The sequence below is a fragment of the Ammospiza caudacuta genome, chromosome 6 (genome assembly GCF_027887145.1).
Source record: "Ammospiza caudacuta isolate bAmmCau1 chromosome 6, bAmmCau1.pri, whole genome shotgun sequence".
Taxonomy (NCBI): domain Eukaryota; kingdom Metazoa; phylum Chordata; class Aves; order Passeriformes; family Passerellidae; genus Ammospiza; species Ammospiza caudacuta.
In genome coordinates this window covers 27,301,430-27,324,511 of record NC_080598.1, presented here as the reverse complement: position 1 = coordinate 27,324,511, position 23,082 = coordinate 27,301,430, and the positions used below count along the sequence as shown (strand labels likewise).

At 43.8% G+C, this 23,082-nt stretch overlaps 1 protein-coding gene across 2 annotated transcripts in view; it reads right to left on the bottom strand.

Moving 5' to 3' along the window:
* LRP4 (LDL receptor related protein 4) overlaps positions 1–23,082 on the bottom strand; it is an 84,477-nt gene that overhangs the window by 21,143 nt on the left and 40,252 nt on the right. For both annotated transcript variants that reach the window (XM_058807905.1, XM_058807907.1), the window contains exons 2-14: positions 22,465–22,611; positions 11,197–11,313; positions 9,502–9,615; positions 8,942–9,058; positions 6,406–6,534; positions 5,941–6,060; positions 5,685–5,810; positions 3,293–3,418; positions 2,709–2,843; positions 2,419–2,544; positions 1,151–1,381; positions 734–890; positions 171–388 (exon numbers count right to left, since the gene is read on the bottom strand). In XM_058807905.1, the coding sequence (XP_058663888.1) occupies positions 171–388; positions 734–890; positions 1,151–1,381; positions 2,419–2,544; positions 2,709–2,843; positions 3,293–3,418; positions 5,685–5,810; positions 5,941–6,060; positions 6,406–6,534; positions 8,942–9,058; positions 9,502–9,615; positions 11,197–11,313; positions 22,465–22,611 (1,863 nt within the window). The remainder of the gene's footprint in view (positions 1–170; positions 389–733; positions 891–1,150; positions 1,382–2,418; positions 2,545–2,708; positions 2,844–3,292; positions 3,419–5,684; positions 5,811–5,940; positions 6,061–6,405; positions 6,535–8,941; positions 9,059–9,501; positions 9,616–11,196; positions 11,314–22,464; positions 22,612–23,082) is intronic.

Here is a 23,082-nt window from a genome sequence, read left to right as displayed (position 1 = left end):
ATGACTGGATGGCAAACTCCATCCCTCAATGGTGACAGAAATCATTCCACAGTGAAAGAAGAGGAGTCAAGCACAGATGCAGGAGCCAGTGTCTCAAGCTCAGATCAGCACTGCACTACTCTGTGGTCTTTATTGCAGAAAGCACTCCCTGGAGAAAGCCTGTTACTTACCTTGGCTAATAACAGCCTTCCTATTGCGTCCATCAAGGTCAGCCCTCTCAATGACATGATGTTTGGCATCCACCCAGTACATTCGATGTCCTGCATAGTCAATGGTCAGTCCGTTGGGCCAGAAGAGGTGCGTATCCGCAATGATGCGCCGATTAGAGCCATCCATGTTGGAATACTCAATGCGGGGAGTGTTGCCCCAGTCAGTCCAGTAGATAGTACTGGAGGAGACGGAGAGACAGCTAGAAAACTTGTAGCCCACATACTGCACCCAGCATCACTCCCTATCAGGGCAAAGCAACATCAGTCCTGTGACCTTGAGCATGAGACTGGGTCACAGCCATGGGAGAAGTGAAAAGTGACACCCAGCCTGCTGAAAGTTGAAGGGCCCAGAGCAGGATTAAGGCTCTGAAGGGTCCCAACATTGACAGGTTCCCCAAAGTGTCAGTGCCAACTCAAGTCTTGAGTCAACCTTTGTGACCAAGAATGGAGTTTTATGTTCAACAAAAAGCATGTACATGGGGAGCTCACTGGGGTTTCCCCTGGTTTCCCATATTTTCACTCACCCCTCCATAGGATGTAGGGCAATTGCTCGGGGCTTCTCCAGGTTCTGCCACAAAAGCACTTTCCTGTGAGTGCCATCCAGGTTTGCTACCTCAATTCGAGATGTCCCAGAGTCCGTCCAGTATAATTTGTCATGGATCCAATCAATAGCAAGTCCACCTATGTACAAGACAGAATTAAGCACAGAATGAAACCATGGATCTGCACAGAAAAATAGTTCCCTTTCTCTGTCCACCTCAGAAGAGGCCCAGCTTCTTCTCCTGCCAGCCAAGATTAACTCCAGGGGGGGACACTCACCTAACACCCATTCCATCCAAGCCACAGCCTTCCTCAGGGAGATGCACTTTGTTCTGAATGCTGGGCCCCCACTTCCCTCCACTCACCCACCCTATACCATTGCCTTTTTTGCAGTGACGCACCTGGGCTCTCCAGCCCTGTGGAAACCACCTCTTCCACGTTGCTACCATTCAGATTGGCCCTCATGATGCGATCAAGCGTGACATCAGACCAGAACACCAGCTCCTTGCTATGGTGGAAATCAAGGGCAATGGCATTTTCCAGGTTGTTCAGGAGCAGCGTATACTCAGAACGATGAGGCAACACTTGTCGGATATCAATTCGATTGGCAAAGAGCAGCACGGGCTCTGGCCCTAAGAATATACAGGAAGACAGCATTGGAGTATTTGACAGCATTTGACTGGGTCCTGCCTACCATTCCCTCTGCACCAAGGCCCAGAACAGAGTTTTGCACTACTGGCAGCAGAAATCAACCCTCAAATGCAAAACACTTCAGAGAGTGTTTTTACATCCTCTATACACAGTCCTAACTCAAAGATGAGCAGTTTTAAACCTTCTGGCAAACATTAACTCAGCAAGAAGCAATCATTCCAGGTCCTACCAAAGCCTGCCTCCCCTCAGCCTCTGAAACCACATCACTGGACAGCAGCTTGGCAGCTGGACTAGAGTTTCTTTTTCCTATATGCATTTCCTAGCCATGCAAACACACATGCTCTACTACACCTTCTACTACAGACAGGACACAGTTGAAATCTGCCTCAGCCAGATATAAACTCAGCAGGTATTTCCAATGCAAAAACCCATCCCCAAAATATCAACATCCTTTATGGATATCACTAGGGGAATTCTTAATGAAATCTAAAAGTCTTTAAGTGAAATTTCTAATCCCTCAGCTCTTACATTAGAGGAGGAATAAACTTAAAGAAGTGTATAGATATCTTTAAAAAACCCAGCAGATCTCCATAGAGCAGCCACTCACAGCATTCAACATTGGTGCCCTTCATCAAGGGTCAAACCACGAGGAGTTGTGATACAACCTCACTTATTGGAAAGGCTAAGACATTTCCTGAACAGAGACAGAAAGCTTGTTTTGTCCCAGACTCTAAGTCACAAGGAATGACAAAGGACTAGGAAGAAAAGGCAAGGGCTGTCTCCCTGGCAGGGAAAGGAAACAGTGTAGTACCTCTCTCCATGGTCAAAATCACACAAAATTTTCACAAACATTTATCAACAGAGTGGGCATATCTAACACAAGTACAGGCACTTCCTTTCCTTCACATGTTTGTTTGTGAACAGCACAATGCTGCCAGTGAAGCACTAAAGACATCATTAGGAGAACTGGACCAACAGACACACCCCAGTTGTGTTGTTAGGTTGAACTCCCCTTTACCTAGAGCTTTGCAGCTACGTTTGTCAGGGCGCAGCTCGTAGCCCTGCTCACACCAGCACTGGAAGCCTCCTTCACTGTTGGTACAGCCTTGGCTGCAGTAGCCTTCCTCAGCACATTCATTCACATCTGCATGTTACAGAGAAAGTTACCATTAGATAGATCATCCACAAGCCCAAAAATCTCATTGACAGATTGCATCTGCTTTCATACTCTGATTTTCACCCTATTATAGCCACTAATTTCAAACATACCAAAGCAGCAGGGAGGAGGCTACTGCTCCAAAAACCCACCTTGACATGATCGGCCATCTTCCAGGAGCCTGTAACCTGTGTGGCAAGTGCACTGCACCATCCCTCGCACCATCTGGCATTTCTGAGCACAGCCACCATTGTTGACATTGCAATTCTCCTCCCCTGTTCTTGGACCTGCGGAAGAAACATGTGAAGATAACTGAGCAGAAACCACAAGGCAGCTGCTCTTGCCTTCAGCTGCTAGGCAGCAGTCACCCTTCAAAGCAGGCTGAACAAGAGGGGGAGGACACAAGCTGTGCTGGAAGCTTCCTCTTTGCAGCCAGAGCTCTCCTCTGCAGGCCACAACTGAACAGGACAGCAGAGCTCAGATTAACATGTTTTTAGGATTCAGTGTCCCTGCAGACAAATGGTGATATCTGAGATCATAATCTTTTCCCCATCATTCCTTGTGTGCAGTCTTTAATTGGCAAAACCAACAAGGTTTTTTTCCTCAATCTTTAACTCGCTTCCATTATCACAGCTCAGACTTTCTTTCCTACACACATCCTTCAGTAACACCAGATAGACTCCCACACATTAACGGGCCTCCATTTGTGTCTAAGACTGAACTTGGGAGGACTTACGGCAGTTTTGATGTGGGCTCTCATCACTGCCATCTCCACAATCATTTGCTCCATTGCACAGCTTCCTCTGGCCAATGCAACGCCCATTCCCACACAGGAACTGGTCTGGGGCACACTGAGGGGTGCCTGCAATAGAAGGGAAAAGTAGCACATCACAGCTTACTGATGGAACAATAGTCATGGTGAAGAAAAGAATACCGAACATTTTCCAAGATTTGTTACAAACTTTTCATATGAGCACAAATACATTACTTCCTCTTCCTTTGAATTCAGCTCATCTAGCAGTCCTTACTGCTCTGCATATATTTATGCTGATTTGGAGGTCTGCAAGCTCTCTGCCAGTCCGAGTCTACTGTTGCTTTACTGTGAAGTTCATCTGACTAGATTCTGTTAGAATGACTGGAAGGTCCTGGCTTAGCTCCTTTTGGTTTCAGAATCCACAAACCTACTCAGCATGTGCAAAGGAGGAATCAGTTCCTCACTTTAATAATCTGATCTGTCACACCAGCACAGCTATGGATCTTAAGCCTGCCTAGGAAGGAACATCTTGTCTAACTCTAGCTGTACTTTGATGGACTTGGAATGAGATTTACATGCATCCCTGAAATCTGAGCTCAGGCAACAGGATTTCACATGACCTACACGCTTCAACTTCTGCTGTTGGCAAGGAGACTGCACAGAATTCTTGTAAGCAAAGTAATACTGTTTGTAGGGACTTTGCCAATCTGATTGTTTCTTCAGCAATAATTGCACTGTCCTGTTGCCTCTTACTTCTTGTACTTTTTGAGCTAACTTGATTAGCGGTCCCTAAATCATCACCCTCTGATAATCTTACAAAGATAATAGGACAATACATTACCAGCATAGAAACAATCAGATTGGCAGACTGCCTGTAAACAGTGTGGAAAAGGGTAGTTGTAAGATGAACAAGTACAGTTAAGAACTACAGACACACCAGGTGCAAACACAAAACCAGACAACATGCAGATTCACTTTTCAGAGCACAGGAATACTGTATATGAAGGATTCTGAAACTTGGATTTCATTTGTCATATCGAACATAAAGATCCTCACACCAGCTGATTGCCTAGTATTTTAGGAATCTTCTCTATGGCCAATACAAATATATCTCTGCTCTAAACCAAGAGGATTTTAACTCCTGCTACAGACATTGGGACACCACACTATGTCACTTAGATGAGTGAGTACACTTCCTGGAAAAACCAGTTTAATTTTCACCATAGACCTTTCACTGTCACCATAGACCTAACACAGAACTGCACAACTAACCTCACAGTAACTGTACCTTGTGTTTGGTTTGATATGGAGATAGTGAATTTCAATGGCTCTGGAAGTTTGGCTTTGCTTCTTTCAGTACCTCTAAGTACTTTTGTTATCAGGATGAGGAAACAGGGTTACCAGCTGGTCTTTTAAGTACAATTGCTTTTTCCAGGATCACCATGCTGATGCTCACAACAGCTGACCAATTGAGAGCAGCTGCTCTCAAACTGACTACAAAGTGTGCCCCTCCAGATCCTCTGAGCTCAGCTGTCCTCATAGAACAGCCACTCTCCACTCCTCAACAGCCCCAAAACAAGAGGTACAGTTTCACAAATCCATTCTGTCACCCCTAAAACCACTGTTCAGAATACACAGATGCAGAAGGATCAGTACACATAGCTGGGCTCCACTCACTAGGATGAATTCATGGACCAGCACACTCTAGTCCTCAACAAAACCTATAGACATCCTGAAGACTTTAAGGAATAGAGAAGATTCTAGACATTCCTTGAATCCTACCATAACACTAGGGTGCGTTAAAACCCTCCTGCTCATCATAACCACTATCACACAAAGGAATAGCAATATGTGAAGTGAATACTAGAAAGAGTAACTCCTGAGCAAATGTCTAAGGGGGAAGACAACACCCTTAATGCTCTAAATAAAGGTCTTGTTATTCTCTTCCACTAAATGTTCTTATTGATTCCACTGCTTGCTAGAATTGTTCAGCAGCTTCACAATGCAACAGGAAAGCTATCCAGAACTACCTAGAAGGCGAGAATTAGTATAGCCCATGTGAAAAGGTAGTAACTTGGTACATTATTGATGTTCCCAAGTCTGAATGGAATTGTCCCAGAGCTCTGTGGTAATTCACAGTGTAAGGACAAGACAGGAGGATACTTGACCAGAAAACACCTTCACCTAAGTTAGTGTAAGCACACAGACCTGCACAAGTTAGCAAGCATGTAAGACAGCCTACAGATCCCATTCTCTGGGAAGGACAGAAACTCTAGGCTGAAGTCCCTGAAGCAATACAAAAAGAGACTTTATACCTATTACCATCTGGATGGAAACTTAATTAGCTATTAAGCAGCAAGGCAGCAGGTCAAACCTGTGTTCTCACAGTTCTCCTCATCACTGTTGTCAGAGCAGTCATCTTCCCCATCACAACGCCAGGACAGACGGACACAGCGTCCTGACTTGCAGCGGAACTGGTCAGCTGTGCACATAGATGTAGCTGAGGGCCCGAAAGAGGAACATCAGATGAGCAAGAAGGATCAGAAGAGACCAAATTCTAAAGCTAACTGTCCCAAACACTCTTTTGCATCCACAGAAACAGAATGTTTCCACCAGTTCCCAGCACTTACTGCAGTTCCTCTCATCTGACTGGTCATCGCAGTCGAAGTCACCATCACACCTCCAGCCAGCATTAATGCACAAGCCACTGTTGCACATGAACTCTCCAGAGCGACAAGGCTGGTGAGATGCTGCAGAGATATCAAAACACAAAAAGAGCAAACTCAGACCAATGTAACAATCCCCAAAGCTCCTCAGTTTCACCCTTACCCCCTATTATTAAGGAACTTGGTCCTGCATAGATTTCTATTAAAAACTGTAGTAATTCTTGTAAGCAATAGTGCACTGACTACATAGTTCTCATCACTATTCTCACTTTCCAGAGTTAAACAAAACCCCTAATAATGAAGAAGCCAGCTTATCTGTGAACAATTAGATTGTCATCCACACTGTAACCCCTTCTCCAGACAACCCAAAATGCATTTAGGTTTGCAACTCTGATTCTTGGACAAGGACAACACCCTGTGATAACTTACAGCAGTCAGATTCATCAGACCAGTCCCCACAGTCATCATCACCATCACAGTGGTAGATGTCCAAGATGCAGCGTCCATATGCACACTGGAACTCCTCCAAGCTGCAGGTGGCAGCTGGAACATCTGATGCTAACAAGGGAATCAAAGAAAAGAAATGTGAGGTGACAAGGCACGGTCTAGTTTAGAGGCAACTTTCTCAGCCCCATAATGGACTGGCAAGTATTCATTGCTGCTTATCTCTGCGTGATTTGTATTACAGAGAGGAATGCTGGTTTTGCTTCATTGAAAAGCAGGTTAAACTTATATGTAAAGATTCATGCGGATGATCCAGTAAATACAATTTTTTAAAAAAGTTACATAGGATATTAGGCTATAAACACTGAACTTTTCAAAAGCCATTAAATTCTAGAGAAGTAAAAAGATATGAAGGAAGAATTTATGGGAAAGTCTCAAAAAGGATCCAAGAGTGGCACCTTCCATCTTATGCTTGAAGCTCTATGTCTTAATGCCAAAAAAGTGTTTAAATTGTTTAATAAATCTGAAAAAAGGTAGATAGAAAAACAGAAAAATAAAGAAACCTTAGGGATAACTCATATTAAGGACTGTGGCATGTCAGAATGCAAGGTTAAACTAAGGAATGATTCCTTTAAAATTTTAACAAAAATAATCACTTGAAGACCAAAGGAAGCAAGCAAGCAGCAGGGTGTCCAGGCCAGCACCTGACCTTTGAGGATTTCCCCCTCCCTCTCCTCTCAAGCTCTGGCCAAAACAACCATTCCTATTCAGAAAGGAGCGCTGCCAGAGAGATGACCCTGGGCAAAGCCAAACAAACTAATGGTCAAGGATTTGCCTACTGCTCTCTGTTCAACAGTACACTAAGTGGGAAGGCATGAAAAATATTTTGAGTCCCACTCAACAGAATCTGACACCTCATACTATTTAGAGAACACACTGTATGTTTCAGATATACAAGTCTCCCAACTGAGGAGTTCTGAATATAAATTTATTAAACAAAAAGGAAAAGAAAGATTGAAAAGAAAGAGTAGTCTAGAAAGTGAACAACATCTGCCTCTTCAACTTGAAGAAATGGGCACAGCCTGAAGGCATGAGCTAAGAGCTTTAATTCAGTGAGCATCAGCAGCTGGATATGAAAATGTGTGTTAATGTGGCCCTCACCAAAAGAGCCTGAGTGTTTCAGTTTCCCTGAGAAAATTAAATCAGTGACTTAAATTATCATGCTGTGTGATTCAATTATAACACACACATCCCCAGAAGAAACAAAAAGAAAAGGAAAAAAAACCCAGACAAAAAAGAAGTGTGTAATCCCACCTTGTACCAGACGAACAACAAACATGATTGTAGATAAGAAAAAGATGACAACCACATGGATGAAGATAAAAGAACAGGAGGTAGCCAAACTGAACTTCTTAGCAAGTTACTTAAAATGTCTTATAGAGACAACTGCCAGCTAGGACTGAAATAGTGTTTCAGCTCAGAGAAACAGGGGCACCACTTCTGGGTGCCCCTCCACTCCCACAGGAGGCAACGTTGGAACATCTCTCTTCCCTTCCTGAGGGTCTATTCATGGCCTTCGGTGAAGTGACAGGCAAGGGAACAAGAAAGGCAGAGAGCGAAAGGAGAGGGAGAGAGGCTGGCTTCCTCTTAGAGTCCTTTCCTGGCTTAGAAATGTTTGCAGCCCTTGGCTTTCTGCCAAGTCTCATTATCTGGAAAGATAAAAGACAACTCCCCCATGCATCCACTCCCCCTGCCCTTCAGGAGCTGGCGGCCCTCATCCCCCTCCCAGAGCCTTTTGAAGTTTCTTGCTATCTAGAACAAATTCTGCAAAATGCCTTTGAGAGCAGGGAGGGGGAAGGGACCATGGCAAGTTCCAGAGACATGGACAGTGCTCACACTCAGGAGAGAGGCTGTGTGGGTTAGAAAGGGACACAAACTCCTGTCCCACTTGCTACAAGCCTGTGAAGGTGAAGAAGGAAACAACTGTTGTGGGTTCTCATGCCTCAACACCACCCCCCTCCTACAGCATGGGTCACTTGTTGGGCAACATCCTGCAAAAATCATTTACATGAATGGAGACTGGGCAGGCAGGAGGTGTCTTCAGTGTGCAGTACCTGAGGGTGGTTTCAATAAGCAGAGTATGCCTCCACTTCCAAAATCTTAGTCTGGAATCAGACAAGAGGAAAAAGAAGGGAATAATATTCTTTCCTTCCAGTTGCCCTTCAACTCCTCCAGTTTCATAGAGAGCTATATTCAGTAAAGTATAAACCTCCTGCTCAACCCAAGATCACAGCTATGGGAAGAAAGAAGCAGCAAGACACAGATGAAGTATGCTTGTGAGGTAACACAAGAGAGACACAATTCTTTTTTGCCCTCTGGGGTAGGCAGCAGAAGGTAGCATAGCTGCCAGTACAGGCAGGACTAACTTGCTTTTGATCACTGCTGCAGAAAACATGCCAAAACCCAAGGCAAGAGCAGGTCCAAAGGGCTATTTCCTGTGATTACAAAGAAAAGCACTCACGGCAATTCTCTTCGTCTGAGCCATCCTTGCAGTCTGTGTCCCCATCACAGAACCAGTGCTCAGCTATGCAGCTGCCGTCACTGCAACGGAACTCCTTCTCTGAGCACTTTCTCATATCTGCAGAGACAGCAATGCAAACAAAGCCTTGGCTTTTCTCAGAGTACCCAGGAAAACACCACAACATCCTCCTGAAGCTCCTAAGGCACCCACACACAAGACTGCTCATTAAACCATACATATCCATGTCAGGCAGGGCCTGAGCAAAACCGGCATTGTTCACTGAACTGACACAGAGTGCTGGATTCAACAGGAATCCGAGGGGAATTCACAATCCCATGTCAAGGAATGAAAGGTCTCAAGTGATTTTTTTTGCCTGACAGGTAAGTCACATAGCCCAAGATCCTAAGCAGCCAACCCTTGGAATGTTATATCCCACAAGTTCAGCCCAGAAAAGCCAGCTGGGAGCCTTAGCCATGCTCCGGGAATCCTAGAAGTGCACAGGCTGGACTCTGCACAACTCCTCTTGAAGTACTGTGAAGGCAGTATTTACATTAACTCACCACACTGCTCATCACTGTTGTCCCCACAGTCATTGTCACCATCACAGTGCCACAGGCTGCGAATGCAGTATCCATTCTGACATGAGAACTCATCTTCCTCACACTCCCTTGGAGCTGCAAGGACACAACAGGGGTAAGGTGAAGGCAAGGCAAGAAGATTTAGCTTGCAGAACACCAAATGTGTGACAAGTTACAAGCCAAGCAACATCATCCTCCAAGGACACAGTGATGCTGGAGAGCTGATTCTCCTAACAAATATAAAGGGAGCCACTGGGAGATTTCTTGAGTGTCTCTTTTCCACTCTGCTCACACACCAACAGTACAGCAGGCTCAAAAACTTGAGGTTTAGGTTGAAGGAATTAGCTGGAACGGAGATGAAGCCACCCATCCCATGCTGGTATGTATTTTAGCACTGTCCCAAGCCAGACTCAAGATAACCCTGAACAGAAAAAAGGTAATGCAAACCTCTTTTTAAATGAGTTAATAGTCTCTGCCATCATCTAACAGATAAATGCTAGCAGTATTGTATATCCACCTTCTTTTCACAATAATGTCAAAGCTGTCTTCAAAGCAAAGGACACGTTCACTGAAGAGGGAGAGAGAAAATTTGAACTTCCTCTTGCGAACACCTCAGTATTTGGAGACTCATTCCACTCTCCTTGCCAGTCTCCTAAGGAAGCTTGTCTGCAGACAAGTAAGGAAATGAAAAGGACTGCAAATTCAGCACCTGAGGACTCCAGTCCAACAGAAACCCTCCTATGGTTACTGCTAGCCTGAATAACCTCCCAGGAATCTCTCAAGCACAGAACCTTCTTTCTCCTTTCATTGGTCTCCAAATCTTTTGATCACACCCTTGTCCACTGTTATCTTAGATATGAGGGCATTTCAAACGTTTATGAAAAACAGAAAACCAAAGAGACCCAGAATTACATATCTTTTCCTTCATTAATATATTTGAATGGACTGGAAAACTGAGTTTAGTCCTGCATTCCAGAGCATCACACAGGATGTCAAGCCCTGAACTTTGCTTCCCAGTTCTTTGCCCAAAAAGGCAGGCAAAGATCAGAGATACTGATCAGAAGGTGAACTAACTTCTGTGCATGCAGTGGACATAGAATACTTTACAGTCAAGAGCTTTATTTCTATATTTCTTCAGATGGGCTTCCTCCAAGAGGGTCACTCTGGAGCACCATGCACACAACTCTTGAGTAGGCAGTATCCTTACAGCACCTTCCCTCTCCTCAAGGAGCCCTGTTTGAAGGGAGAGGATGCTGGTGACAGGCCAGCACTGCAGAAAAGTCAGACAGTGGAACCTGAGGCCACAGGAAGTCAGCCAGACAGGCAGTTCAGTGGGATTTGGCAGGGGTTAGGTGTTTCCACTGACAGGGGAGGGCATGAAGAGCCCAGCTCAGGGAAGTGCTTCATGGGACATTAACTAGCAGGGCTGCAGGGCATAAACGGTTCTACAGCTGGATGGAGAAGCATCCCCTCCCCCAAGACAGGCAGCTGAACAGCAAGCCAGGTGCCAAGGCAGCAGGGTTTACAGGTACACACCTCTGTCATGGGCAGAATATAGCTTACTACAAGCCAGTGGTCCAATTTAGTGGATAGACTTTTGTAATAAAAAGGGTCAACTTTCCCCAGTCACAGCAGGCAGGCACTGCACCCACCCTCTTCCGCAGACAGGTGACTTACGGCAGTCCTGCTCATCAGAGTCATCCTCACAGTCATTGTCTCCATCGCAGACCCACGACCGGCGGATACACTTTCCATTGTCACAGTGGAAGTCCAAGGGGGAGCACGTGGGCAGCACTGAAAGAGCAAAGAAACACTTCATGGAGCTGCAGCCAGCTTCCTTCCTGAAAACAAAGTTCCTTCCCTCCTGAGGGAGCAGAGCTAAATCTCTTAGAAACAAAAGACAAAATTTCAAGTTATCAGGAAGAGCTGTTCCTTAGAGGGGGGGTCAGGGTAGGTCTGTAGCTTGGCAGTCTCTCTTCCCCAGAGAAACACTGACCTTTCCACAATAAAGTAGCTGTTGCAATTCCCCCATTGAGTTCCTTTTTCCTCTTTCATCCTTGAGCCTGCTGTCCTCCCATAACTGCACTTGCTTTATAACAAGCGAAGTTAAACCATCAACATCTTTCCTGCATGCTTCCCAGGGCAGTCCATCCTGTTTCTATTACACAGCAAGTTCCTTAGAGTGAGAACTATCAGAAGCAGTGTTTTGACTTTATGAAGTCACATGCTACAGTGTGTGTTTCAGCATGGGGACTCTGTCAGGGTTTCTTGCCCAAAAAATCTGCAAGGAAAGGCTGAGAAGCAAGAATCCACTGCTGGGGATAATTTTCTGTACCTCAGGCGTGGACAACAGTCCTGAGCTTGCTCAAGGTTTCCATCCAGAAAGGATGAAAGAAGGGGACAGACATGGGATGATGCCTGCCCACACAGGAGTCTGTTTGCAATGGAGTGGGACCACAAATCCACAGCATCTGAAGAGGCCTGGAGCCACAAAGCTGGAATTCAAGGGGGAACATCATTCCTGTTCTTTCCCCCACAGATGAGAGGAACACTCAACTCTGAGAGATTCATGCTTTTAAGTGCTGCCAGCTGTGGTAGGCAAGGGGCTGCACAAGACTGTTCCTGACAGGTGTGTTCTCCAAAGAACAGCATTTGCTCAGTGATGTGACGGGGCGAGGGCGAGAAAGGCCCTGAAACCCTGCCTGAAACCCTTTCATCCCAGCCCAGTCTGCCGACAGCAACTCCCATCTGTCACCAGGCGGGCCAGCCCTCTTCTGCTATGCTGCTACTCCCTTTCCTGCCAACACTGTCCTGGAGGTGGGAGTGAGAGGGGAGGGAGGTGGGTAAAAAAGGAAGGTGAAGACAGCAGCCACACACAAAAGGAGGATGATTTAATAAGGAGAACAAATAGTCACATTTTCAGTTTTTCCAGCTTTCTCAACCCTCTGTTTCCCCTTGGCCCAGGACTGCCACCAGTGTCCTGTTAAAGATGCATGGATTATCCATACTGAATCATTCACTGCTCTCCATAGCAAGCCCTCCAACATTTTTCACCAAGGGCTTGTCCTAAAAGCCCCCCTCTCTAAGAATATATTAGGGCAGATAAATTCAGACTTTCTCTAACATTCATTTTTCTAACCACAAATTCAGATAATCTTCTCAGTTGTTCCTGTAGTGTGGCAGGCATTTCTGTATCTGAGGACATCACAACAGATGTAATTGCCCTCAACATACAAAGAATTTGGCATTGGTCCTTGGGAAAAGGTCTTTCCCATCATGTCTAGGCTACCCCATGCAGATATCTATCCATCTCATATCCAGCTACTTCTGGGCCCCAGAGGGGTATGAAGGATAAGAAATACTCAGAAAGGTGAAGCACAGAAATCTCTATTTTCCCTCTACAGGTCCTGATCTTCCAGTAACTGGCCCCCTTCCTTATATTTCAGTTTCTGTGGTTTGCTGCAGCAAAATGAAGGAGTTTTGTCTTCTTCCTCAGGGCAGGTAGAAGTAGAAAACTCTCCATTTTGCAAACTCTGCTTCCAAATAAAACCAGGACATTTTTTGACTCAGACAATCAGTCCCACAGATCAGACCTCTCTCCCCCAAGAACAACTTCCAAACACTGCACGCTGAGAAAGACCTTCCCTGGCCTCAGCTGCAATTTCAAGACTAAGACCATCCTCCCAGCAGATGCTTTAGCATGACTAATCACCAAAGGACTGCACAGGAGCCACCTGGAAGGGAATTTGCATGCTCACTCTCCAGGGGAGAATTCTTCAGGCTCCCAGAGGGTTAAGCCATTAGCGCTGGTTCAGAGCAGATACCATTATCCCACTGAACTGCTGCATCCCTTCATGAGCTAAAGACATAAAATGAAATTCCACCCCTACAGGGAACAGTTCAACCAATTTCATACTCCCCCTAGATATAAAAATCAAGCTTCAAGCACAGGGGAAGAGAGCAAAACACAAACTGCCATATACAAAGGAGGACCAAATTCCCTAACCCAGCAGAGATAAAGTGTGCTAGCCCAGAAAACACTGGAGTGGGGGCAGGGTGGAATTAAATCTCCTTCTACAGGAGCTCTCCTTTAAAGGAGGAAGAAAAACCACAAACCCACTTGAGACCAAAAAACCCAACCTAATGAATGAGGGCTGATGTCTCATAGAGCAGAGGAACTGCCAATGGGATCAGGGCAGGGATCCACATAAACCTGTAATCTGAATCTAATAACGGTCAGAAACAGATGCTTCAAAAGAAAATGCAAGAAATTCTGGGAGCAGCTTTCACATGGGGGCAATCTTCCTAATCCCCCTCTTCCTAGCTCTGCCCTCCCAATCCCTTCTTCCCACTAAAAAGCACACTGCTTACACAAAACCATTCCAGTTTCCTTCGATTTGTTCTAAGAACATCAGGCTTCATTTCCACTGCACAGCCCTTTGCTCTAGGATTGTTACTAATCAGCTCTTCTCTTGGCCATTTATCACTTCATATTTTGATGAGTCTTATTTCTATAGAGTTAAAGCCAAGGCCATATCACTAGCACACAGTGAATGTTTAATACCGTTGTAAATACATCCAAAGTGTTTGGAAATTTGAAGTTAAGAGGAAATTCAAAAGTTAGGAGGTCACACTTAGGACATTCAAACAACCACCACTATGTCTTGTTCTGACATAATGGAGCAGCTATACAGTCTGCTAAGTGTATTATTTTCACTCACATAGCTAACTTTAAAAGCCATAGTCACAAAGTAGGTACATGAAATACAAATGAAGCAGCAAGAAGTCTTTTCACTGACAGAGGTGGAACAAGACCTCTTCATCTTGCTGGAGGACAAACTGGATTAGCATCAAGAAGATTAGAAACTGAATCCCCATATTCTTATCCTATCTTGATATTGAGGTATGACCCTGGAACATTTCTACCTCTTTTTCCCCCTTCTCCAACCTGTAAAATGAAGGATATGTATTACTTTTTGAAATAGCTACAAGTCCTTCATAGGCATCACTTCTCCTGATAAGAGACCAATCACAGATTGTAGTAAAATGCTTTCACCAGTGCTCACAGCAGGATTAGGCTATGCCAACAGTAAACACAGTTAAGCCTCAACGCCCCTTCTCTGCTCAGTTCCAGCTTGATCTCTCCATATCAATGCAAAGAAACAATATTTTCCTAGGAGAGATGAGCAAAGGCAAGTCCCAAGATGGAGTTGAAAGCAGGTAAATACCCAGACAGACAGGTACTAACTTGCCTCTCCAGGCAGAGCCAGAGGCAGGATGGGGAGCAAACTCAAGGAAGGGGAGCCAGTGGGAAGAACTAGGCTGGGCAGCAACAGCTAAAGAGAGCACATCTGTCAACTGACAGTGAGCAATACAAAAAGGCCTTTGAAGTTCCAACCATTTCCCTGAGCTCATCCCTCTGCATGGTCACACTGGACATCATCCAATGTTTCAGCAAAGCTAGGTCTATCGTAAGCCTGCTATTCCTCCCCCTCTCCCAACTCCTATTACACAGGACACTCTTTTATTGCCAAGCAGAAGGAGAAGGGGGAGGGCGGGGGAAAAGGGAAGTTTATAAGGTGAAACACAGACTGAATCACGTCCCACTGTCCTTTGAACACTTTATCCCTGTTGCCTGTGGTGAGCAGGTTGCTTTGCACCCAAGGACAGCAAGCAACTGGTGTTCAGAGCTCTGGAACACAGAGAGGCTTGAACAATACTGGCTACTTAATCAGACAAACTCTCATTCATGTGAAGAATAAGAAGTCAATTTCAAACATAAATACAACCAAAACAAAATCATGCTACCTACATTAGACAAGTGCAGCCTCACCCCCAGCTATGTTCATACTTGTGCATATGTAAAAACACACACATATCCACAAACAGATCTGTTGCTGAGATCTGCAGCACAGCAGGCAAAAAATCCAGGAACAAAAATAAAGGAGGTTATTCCACTCTCAGGAAGAAAAAGGAGACATTGCATTTTACTAACAAACATTTTAGAAAATCTAGTTCCAGAATAACAAAATGTTATTGCACTGCTGAACTGTATTTAAGGATGTTGTGGGTCAAAAGAAAAAAAAAAAGAAGAAAAAAGAAAAGAAAAAAAAAAAAAGAAAAAGTAAAGACTATCAGCATCCAATCTTTCACAGCCCTTTGATCACAAGCACTCTGCCTGAGGGGGCATTGCATTAATTCTGGTGCCTTTTAAAGGAAACATACATACTCCAGGCCCAATAATATGACAAAATTGCAGATATGGAACTGGTGTGTTTTCAAGAGAATACTGTACTCTTGACACGAGTTCCTAGATTTTAAAACTTGAGGTTTACAAGTGAAGCTTCACCCGAGCCTTTGCATCTGAGCTCCTGATTAAGTGAATGATAGAAGGAATATTACTCTTTCAAAGTTTCTGTTAATTTTAATAAAAGACCTGTGAGATTTTTTATCCTAACCTCATCTTAATTTTTCTCTTTTTTTTGGGGGGGTTGATGAGCAGGTTATAGTGACAGTCCTGCCCAGGAAGGAAGAGACCCGCTACTGGGCTTGAATGAGCTGTAGCTCAACATCAACTGTGTCAATTTCTCAATGAGATGGGAACAGACCACTTTCAGTAAGCTTTAAGGTAAAAGAAGTAAAGTTTTCTTCAGTCCCTTCAAATGAAGAGGTTTTGTACAACAGTGCAGGGAGGTAAGCAAACAAGTCTGCCTCCCAAAAAGTAACACATTTACAAGTCAATTATGTATGATACAGATCCAAAATTCAGAGCAAGAAAGCTCTTCTGGGAGGATGGTTATGGGGAGATTTGGTGTATCTTATGAGGAACAGAACTATGTACCAGTCCTCAGGCCAAGTTTACTCAGTTATCCTTTCACCCCTGCCACAGGAAGTAAGACTCATTCACACCATGAGGACTTCAAAGGGCGTGCAGGAGGGCAGAATGAAAACCATTCCTCCTCTTGCATGCGGCTTTCCTTAGGGACAGGCCAAAGCAGTCTCTGCTGGCACAAGGCAGGAAGGCAGCTGAACTACCCTGTGCATGTGCAGCGAGGGCTTCCAAGGCAGACACTGTCAGCAAGCCAGAGAGCTGACAGCAGACAAAGTCTATGGAGCTGGCATGACAGCTGGCAGGTTGCTTATTGCTACTATTACTACAGCACTCTGGCTTGTAAACACGATCCAGAGCAGGAAGCAAAAATGCCACGGAATAATTGGCTTCCATCACAGCACGGCTTCAAATCTGCAAGGAGAACAATTTCTGAGACAGGTAAGCAGAGGCAAGGCTCTCCCAGAACGAATGGAAAATACCTATGGAGGCAGATGTTCTAAGGACACTGGTACAAATGTAAAGTGTCTGGGGTGTGCAGAAACAGTGACAGTTGAGGAAAAATTTAGTGGAATCAAGAAGTGGTGATGTGTTTTAAAGTGTGCAACACAGTATTAAAAATCCAAACAAAGTAAAATATACCATATTTTAAGAATTTACCTCATAACTGAAAATATCTCTCAAAAGAAGGGTTTCCCATGTCTGCTCCTGTTTTTCAGAGTTGTAACTCCACTCACTACCAAGTATCTTGCTTTCTTTTTTTTTAATACCACACACTGCATTTCAAGCTGTTATTCTTTAACCAAAACTACAGATTACCAATTCAAGGCTAGAAAATTGCATTAATACAGAATTTAGCAAACTTCAATCAACTACTCAAGGATATATGCAGTACTGTAGAGACACAGATGCAAGACTGAATCTTGACTTGCTAAAGTAATTTTCACCTTAACCCCCAGCCAGTTTCAGTCTCTTGCTTTATTAGGAGTCCAGTAGTCCAATATCTTCCCATTTTCCTCTCTCCTTCCCAATGAAGCAGACAGAACTCATTCTTCTCATTGTATTGGGTTAGAGTATACATATGAGCATATGATATCCTGAAGAAAAGTACACTTTAAAAAGGCATAGTTGCAGATTTATTTCTCTGGAAAGTTTGGACATTCACAGGAGAAAAAAAGAAAATCCAGTAACTCTAAAACTAGCTTGCAGCAGATCAGTGGAAAGGTGGGATTCCTTGCAAACCCATCTGTTCACTCTTTCAATCAGAGACATTTACTTGATATTATAATTCCAGCCTGTAAAACTCAGAGCTGCACATCCATACAGTTTCTGGAAAAGAATCTAAATAGCTTTAGCATCTCAGAAGACTCCATATAAAGTGGTTGCAGATTGTGGTTCCTAAGTCAGAAAAAACAACTGGGCCCACTCCAGAACAAAGACTAGCCCCAGTTTTTTGAGGAATTTTTAAAGTAGGCCTTTAATATATCTTAGGCTTGCTGGTTGACTTCAGAACAACCCAAATCTTTAGCTCAGCATTTGTATTAAAAAAAATTAATCATTTCAGTCAATAAATAAAATGATACATCAAGTTCAAAACAGAGAAGCTCAAAATTTCATGCCAGCCAGGAAAGTTTATGCATGTCACAGACAAATAGCCAGGGGAGGAAAGAAAAATTGGTGAACCGACTGTTCTCATGTACTGCTGATTCGTGAGAAGCTTAAATCAATTTAAAGTTCAAGTTGCTGTTCAAGTTTGCTGCTCAAACCCCACCCCTGCTCTTGCACTCCTGCTGCCCTGTTTATGCCTGGCACAGTCAGCAAGCAGAGAAAATGGAAGTTTAACCCCACAAATGAGTACACCTACAAAAGGCTCCTGTAAGCCAAGCAGAAGAGAGGGATTTAGCAAGCAACCTGTTCTGGCAAAAAGGTTTGGTGCTATAATAACTAAGCCAGACACAAAACAGCACAGTTACCACAAGCCTATCTGTAGAGCTGATCTAGTTCTTACAAGCTAAGAATAGTATCATACTTGGATTCATAACGAGCAGCCACTCAGAGCAAGATGTAACAGGCTTAAAGGAGTAAGTGTTCCTCAGGCTCCTCCACTGCAACCTTGAATGTGTGTGCTGAAGTCATGCACTTAAGAAATAGGGCAAAGGATGCTACAGAAATGTTAACTTTTATTTCTGCTTTCTTCTTTCCTCTAAATTGCTCTTCAAGTGCTGCTGGCTGTCAGCTGAAAAAGTTCTCTTTGTATCTATTCTACCAGGATGCAATATTTAAAAAGACAGTTTCTATTCTAGTCCTTCCCCCTTGAATTACTTTACTACTCTGTATAAATGGAGCAAGTTATATTCTGATTAAGACCACAGAATCATCAAGGTTGGAAAATACCCTCAAGACCATCTAGTCCAACATCAACCTACACCACCCCCAAGCCATACTCTCAAGTGCCACATCCAGACACCTCTTAGACACTTCCGGAGACCATGACTCCACCACCTCCCTGGGCAACTTATTCTAATGCCTGACCACTCTTTCAGGGAAAAGTCATTTTCTAATGTCCAATCCTGCCTGGTGCAACTTAGGGCCATTTGCTCTCATCCTTTCACTTGAAACACGGTAGAAGACAGACCCCCACCTCATTACAGCCTCCTCTCAGGTAGTTGTAGAGGGCAATGAGGTCTCTCTAGTCTCCTTTTCTCCAGGCTAAACCCCAATTCCCTCAGCTGCTTCTCTCAATACGTTTTCTAGACCCTTCACCAGCCCAATTGTGCTTCTCTGGACACATGTCAGCATCTCTGTGTCCTTCTTGTAGAGAGGGGCCCAAAACCAGACACAGCACTTCAGGTGTGGCCTCACCAGTGCCAAGTAGAGGGGGACAATCACTGCCCTGGTCCTGCTGGACACACTATTGCTGATACAAGCCAGGATGCCACTGGCCTTCTTGGCAACCTGGACACACACACACACACTGGATCATGTTCAGCTGTTGTTGACCAGCACTCCCAGATCCTTTTCTGCTGCACAGCTTTCCAGTCTGCAGTGCTGCCTGGGGTTGCTGTGATCCATGGGCAGGATCTGACACTTCACCTCTGAGAACTTCACACAACTGGTCTCAGCCCATCGACCCAGCCTTTTCCTCATCCACTAAATGGGTCATGTTGTCATAGAAGATCAGGTTGGTTAAGCAGGACCTGCCTTTTGTAAAACCATGTTGTCTGGGCCTGATCCCTGGTTGCTCTGGACATGTTGTATGATGGCACTAGGATGATCTGCTCCATGACCATCCCTGGTACTAAGGTTAGACTGACAGGCCTCTAGTTCCCTGGACAATCCTTCCAACTCTTCTTGTAGGTGGGTGCTTCATTTGCCCATGTCCATTCAACTGGAACTTCTCCAGTTAACCAGGACTGCTGCTAAATGACAAAGTGGTTTGGAAAGTTCTTTCACCCTCATTACTTTTGGGTGCATCCCTTCTGGGCTCATACACTTATGGGTGTCTAATCAGCATAGCACGTCACTATTTCCTTCTGGATTATGGGGGCTTCACTCAGCTCTCTGTCACTACATTCCAGCTCAAGGAACTGGGTATCCTGAGGACAACTGCTTTTGGCATTAAAGACTAAGGCAAAGAAGGCATTAAGTAACACAGTCTTTTCCTTATTTCCCTGACACAATGCTACCCTCTACACTCAGCTAAGGGGAAGACTCTGCTCAGCCCTCCTTTTGCTGCCAACATATTTATAGAAATTTTTCTGTTGTCTTAACTGCAGCAGCCAACGTTCTTAGAAACTGTAAATTTAAAAAGGCAGAAGTCAAACCCAGTTCGCACATTCTCTGCATCACTTTATATTCTGTCTCTTATATGTCTATCTCTATTTTATATTCTTCCAACCTCCAGTGCCTGAGAATATCAGCAGATTGCTCACTCTTCAGTACTGTTTCCTAGTTTGCACAGCTTATACTCAAATAGATTATTGAAAACGAAGGGAATCGACCCATCCTTTGATTCAGCATCGAACTCCAATTTATTGATTCACCAGGCATATTTTATAACAGTGTTAATTAAGCTCATACATATTGCAAAATCCGAGCTCATCATAGGTCACAAATTACACACCAACCCCTCCTTTTGTTTTCAATACCTGTGGTTTGTTATTGAAACCAAGATTTGTGTTCTCACCCTGATATGAAAGGTTCTCAAAACCTCCATGTCTATTCCCAAAACAGCCAAGGACAGAATGTTTACCTGTTATGAGAAGACTGCCTGAGAACTTAGCTGTTTACAGAAACAGGCTGTGAGAATTTGCTCCTCACAGCTGCCTTTTACTTTTCCATCAGCTGTATATGATTATGGCATGTCTGAACAAAACTCTATAAGCCATTTCTGAGCAAAAGTCTCCAACAATAGATACAGGCCAGATCTCCTTAATATATTGTGTCTCCTTAATATAGTATATCTTACTGTGCAAGACCAAGAGGGTTCCTCTCTCTGAGGCCACAGAAAGAGACACGTGATGCATCAGAAGACACCAAGAGAAGAGTGGAAGAAAGCAGCATGAAAAAAAAAGTTCTTCCTCAAAACACAAAATCTGCGTCTACTTGTAATACAAGACTTCCCAAACAAGAGGTGGCACATTCATCTTTAACATCCCTTAGTGGATTTTACATCCATAAACTTGTCATATTGCTGTTTGAGAATGTTTAAAGTTTCAGAATCAATGTTTTTTGGCAAAGAGATTCACAGTTTAAGCCTATGCTGTATGAAGCAACTCTTGTTAGCACCTCCTGCTTGTTCCTATGGAAGATCTTATCTTTCCCACCCCCAAGTCCTACCATGACTGCTTAGGTTGAAATTTTTGGTGCTGGAAGTTGTTGAATTACCAGGAAAATTATATCAAGAAGTATCTCTTGTCTAAATCGTTACTGAGCCCACAAAAAAAAAAAGTTAAAACAATCCCACCACCATCCCCCAATCTCCTCATCTACCTGCAAAAGAAAACCCACAAGAAAAGGAATTTTCTTCTGTGCTTAGTAAAAAGCTGGTAAAACCAGCTTAGCTATTGGATATGCCTCACCTCCCCAAGACTCAAGGTCTTCCATGTTGCTCAATGTTCACCAAATTTTAAGAAGCAAGAATCCAGAAGGAAGAAAATTTTCATGAAGCTGGGTTGACATCTCCCACATTTAAGGAAGAAGAGATTCTTTAAGACAAAACTTACAAGATTAGGAAAGCTCCTTTCCATACAGTAGAATCAACAGCAGAAACCAGGAAAGGTTAGAGAGAAGATCCAGCAGAGGAAGATAAATTTCTCTCTAATGTCCACTGACAGGAGCCTTAAATTTTCAGCTCTAGGGCAACATTTAGGAAAGGAGTTTCATGAGACTAGGCCTTTTTTTCTACACTTCAATTCTAGCACGCTCTGTGGAATCCAAAGAGATGCGGTAAAAAAGGAACTTACTTGTGTGGTAAAAAAGGAACTTACTTGTGTCTCCATGGAAAGAGGCTTTCTCTATTCATCTCTATCATGCTACATCCACTCAAAATGACATTTCACATCAGTTCTCACCTAGCTGGGCCCAGCTACACAGATGCCAACACTATGCAGATATACAGTACCTGCAAGGTAACATCTCTCAGCAGATCCCAAGATCAGTGAATGTTATTTCAGCGCTTGCCTTTCCCTCCCTTCACAGGGCAGCAAGGACAAAAACTAGAATGTTACTTAAGAGGGCAGACACTCTCAATACGCCTCTTCACACTATTTATTTTCCATTAATTAATATGATTTACAGCAAAATTATATAATTTAACCCAGAGATAGTGCTTTTGCAAGGGTAGAAAAATGAGAGGTACTCTTCTCTGTCCCTCCTCTCCCTCTAACATATTCATGTCCAAGCACCACCTAAAACCAGCTGCAAAAAAAGCCAGAGTTGGGCTTCCACTGTGTTTTATATCAGTGGACAATGGCTTTGTTCAACTCTGAGTCAGTCAAAAGTACAAATCATCTACAATCAAAAACATTTGTCACACAAATGGCAGAATGTGCCTGTAAAACACGGAGAAAAAGATACTCATTTTCCCAAACACAAGTCAAGGATGGTATTCTTACTGCAGCCATCTTCATCACTGTGGTCCCCACAGTCATTGTCTCCATCGCATTGCCACTGAGCAGGGATGCAGGTGCATTCACCAAAAGCACTGACAGCACAGGTAAAATGATTACGCCCACAGGAGCACTCAGTGCTACTTGTAACACCTGTAAAGAAAGAAAAAAAAAGAAAAATGTTTTGAAGAGATCCCATCTATTTTAGAGCAAACATTAAATACAAAATGACATCTATTTTTCTCTGTGTACACACAGAAAGTGTATACACACTACTGTGTAAAAACACATCCTTGACTGCAAAGGAAAATATTCACCCTCCTCACATGCTGAAATTGGAGATCAATTACTATGCACAGTTTCTTGGAAAGGGGCTCTTTGAAGGCAACAGCAAAGTGCAATCTGCCAAAAAGAGACTTGGGAATCAGCTGAAAAATAACTCAGCACTAATCACAAACATTCAAGGAATACCAGGTATCAGAACACCCCTTTTATTTCACAAAGTCAGTCCTCTCCTAGACCACAGCGCTGCTGCTGTTCTTCACTTAGTTCTGACATCACAATACAAGGAAAAACTCTCAGAAGTAGAATCCTTGCTATTTGAAGGGTCTTCCCCAAACCCTA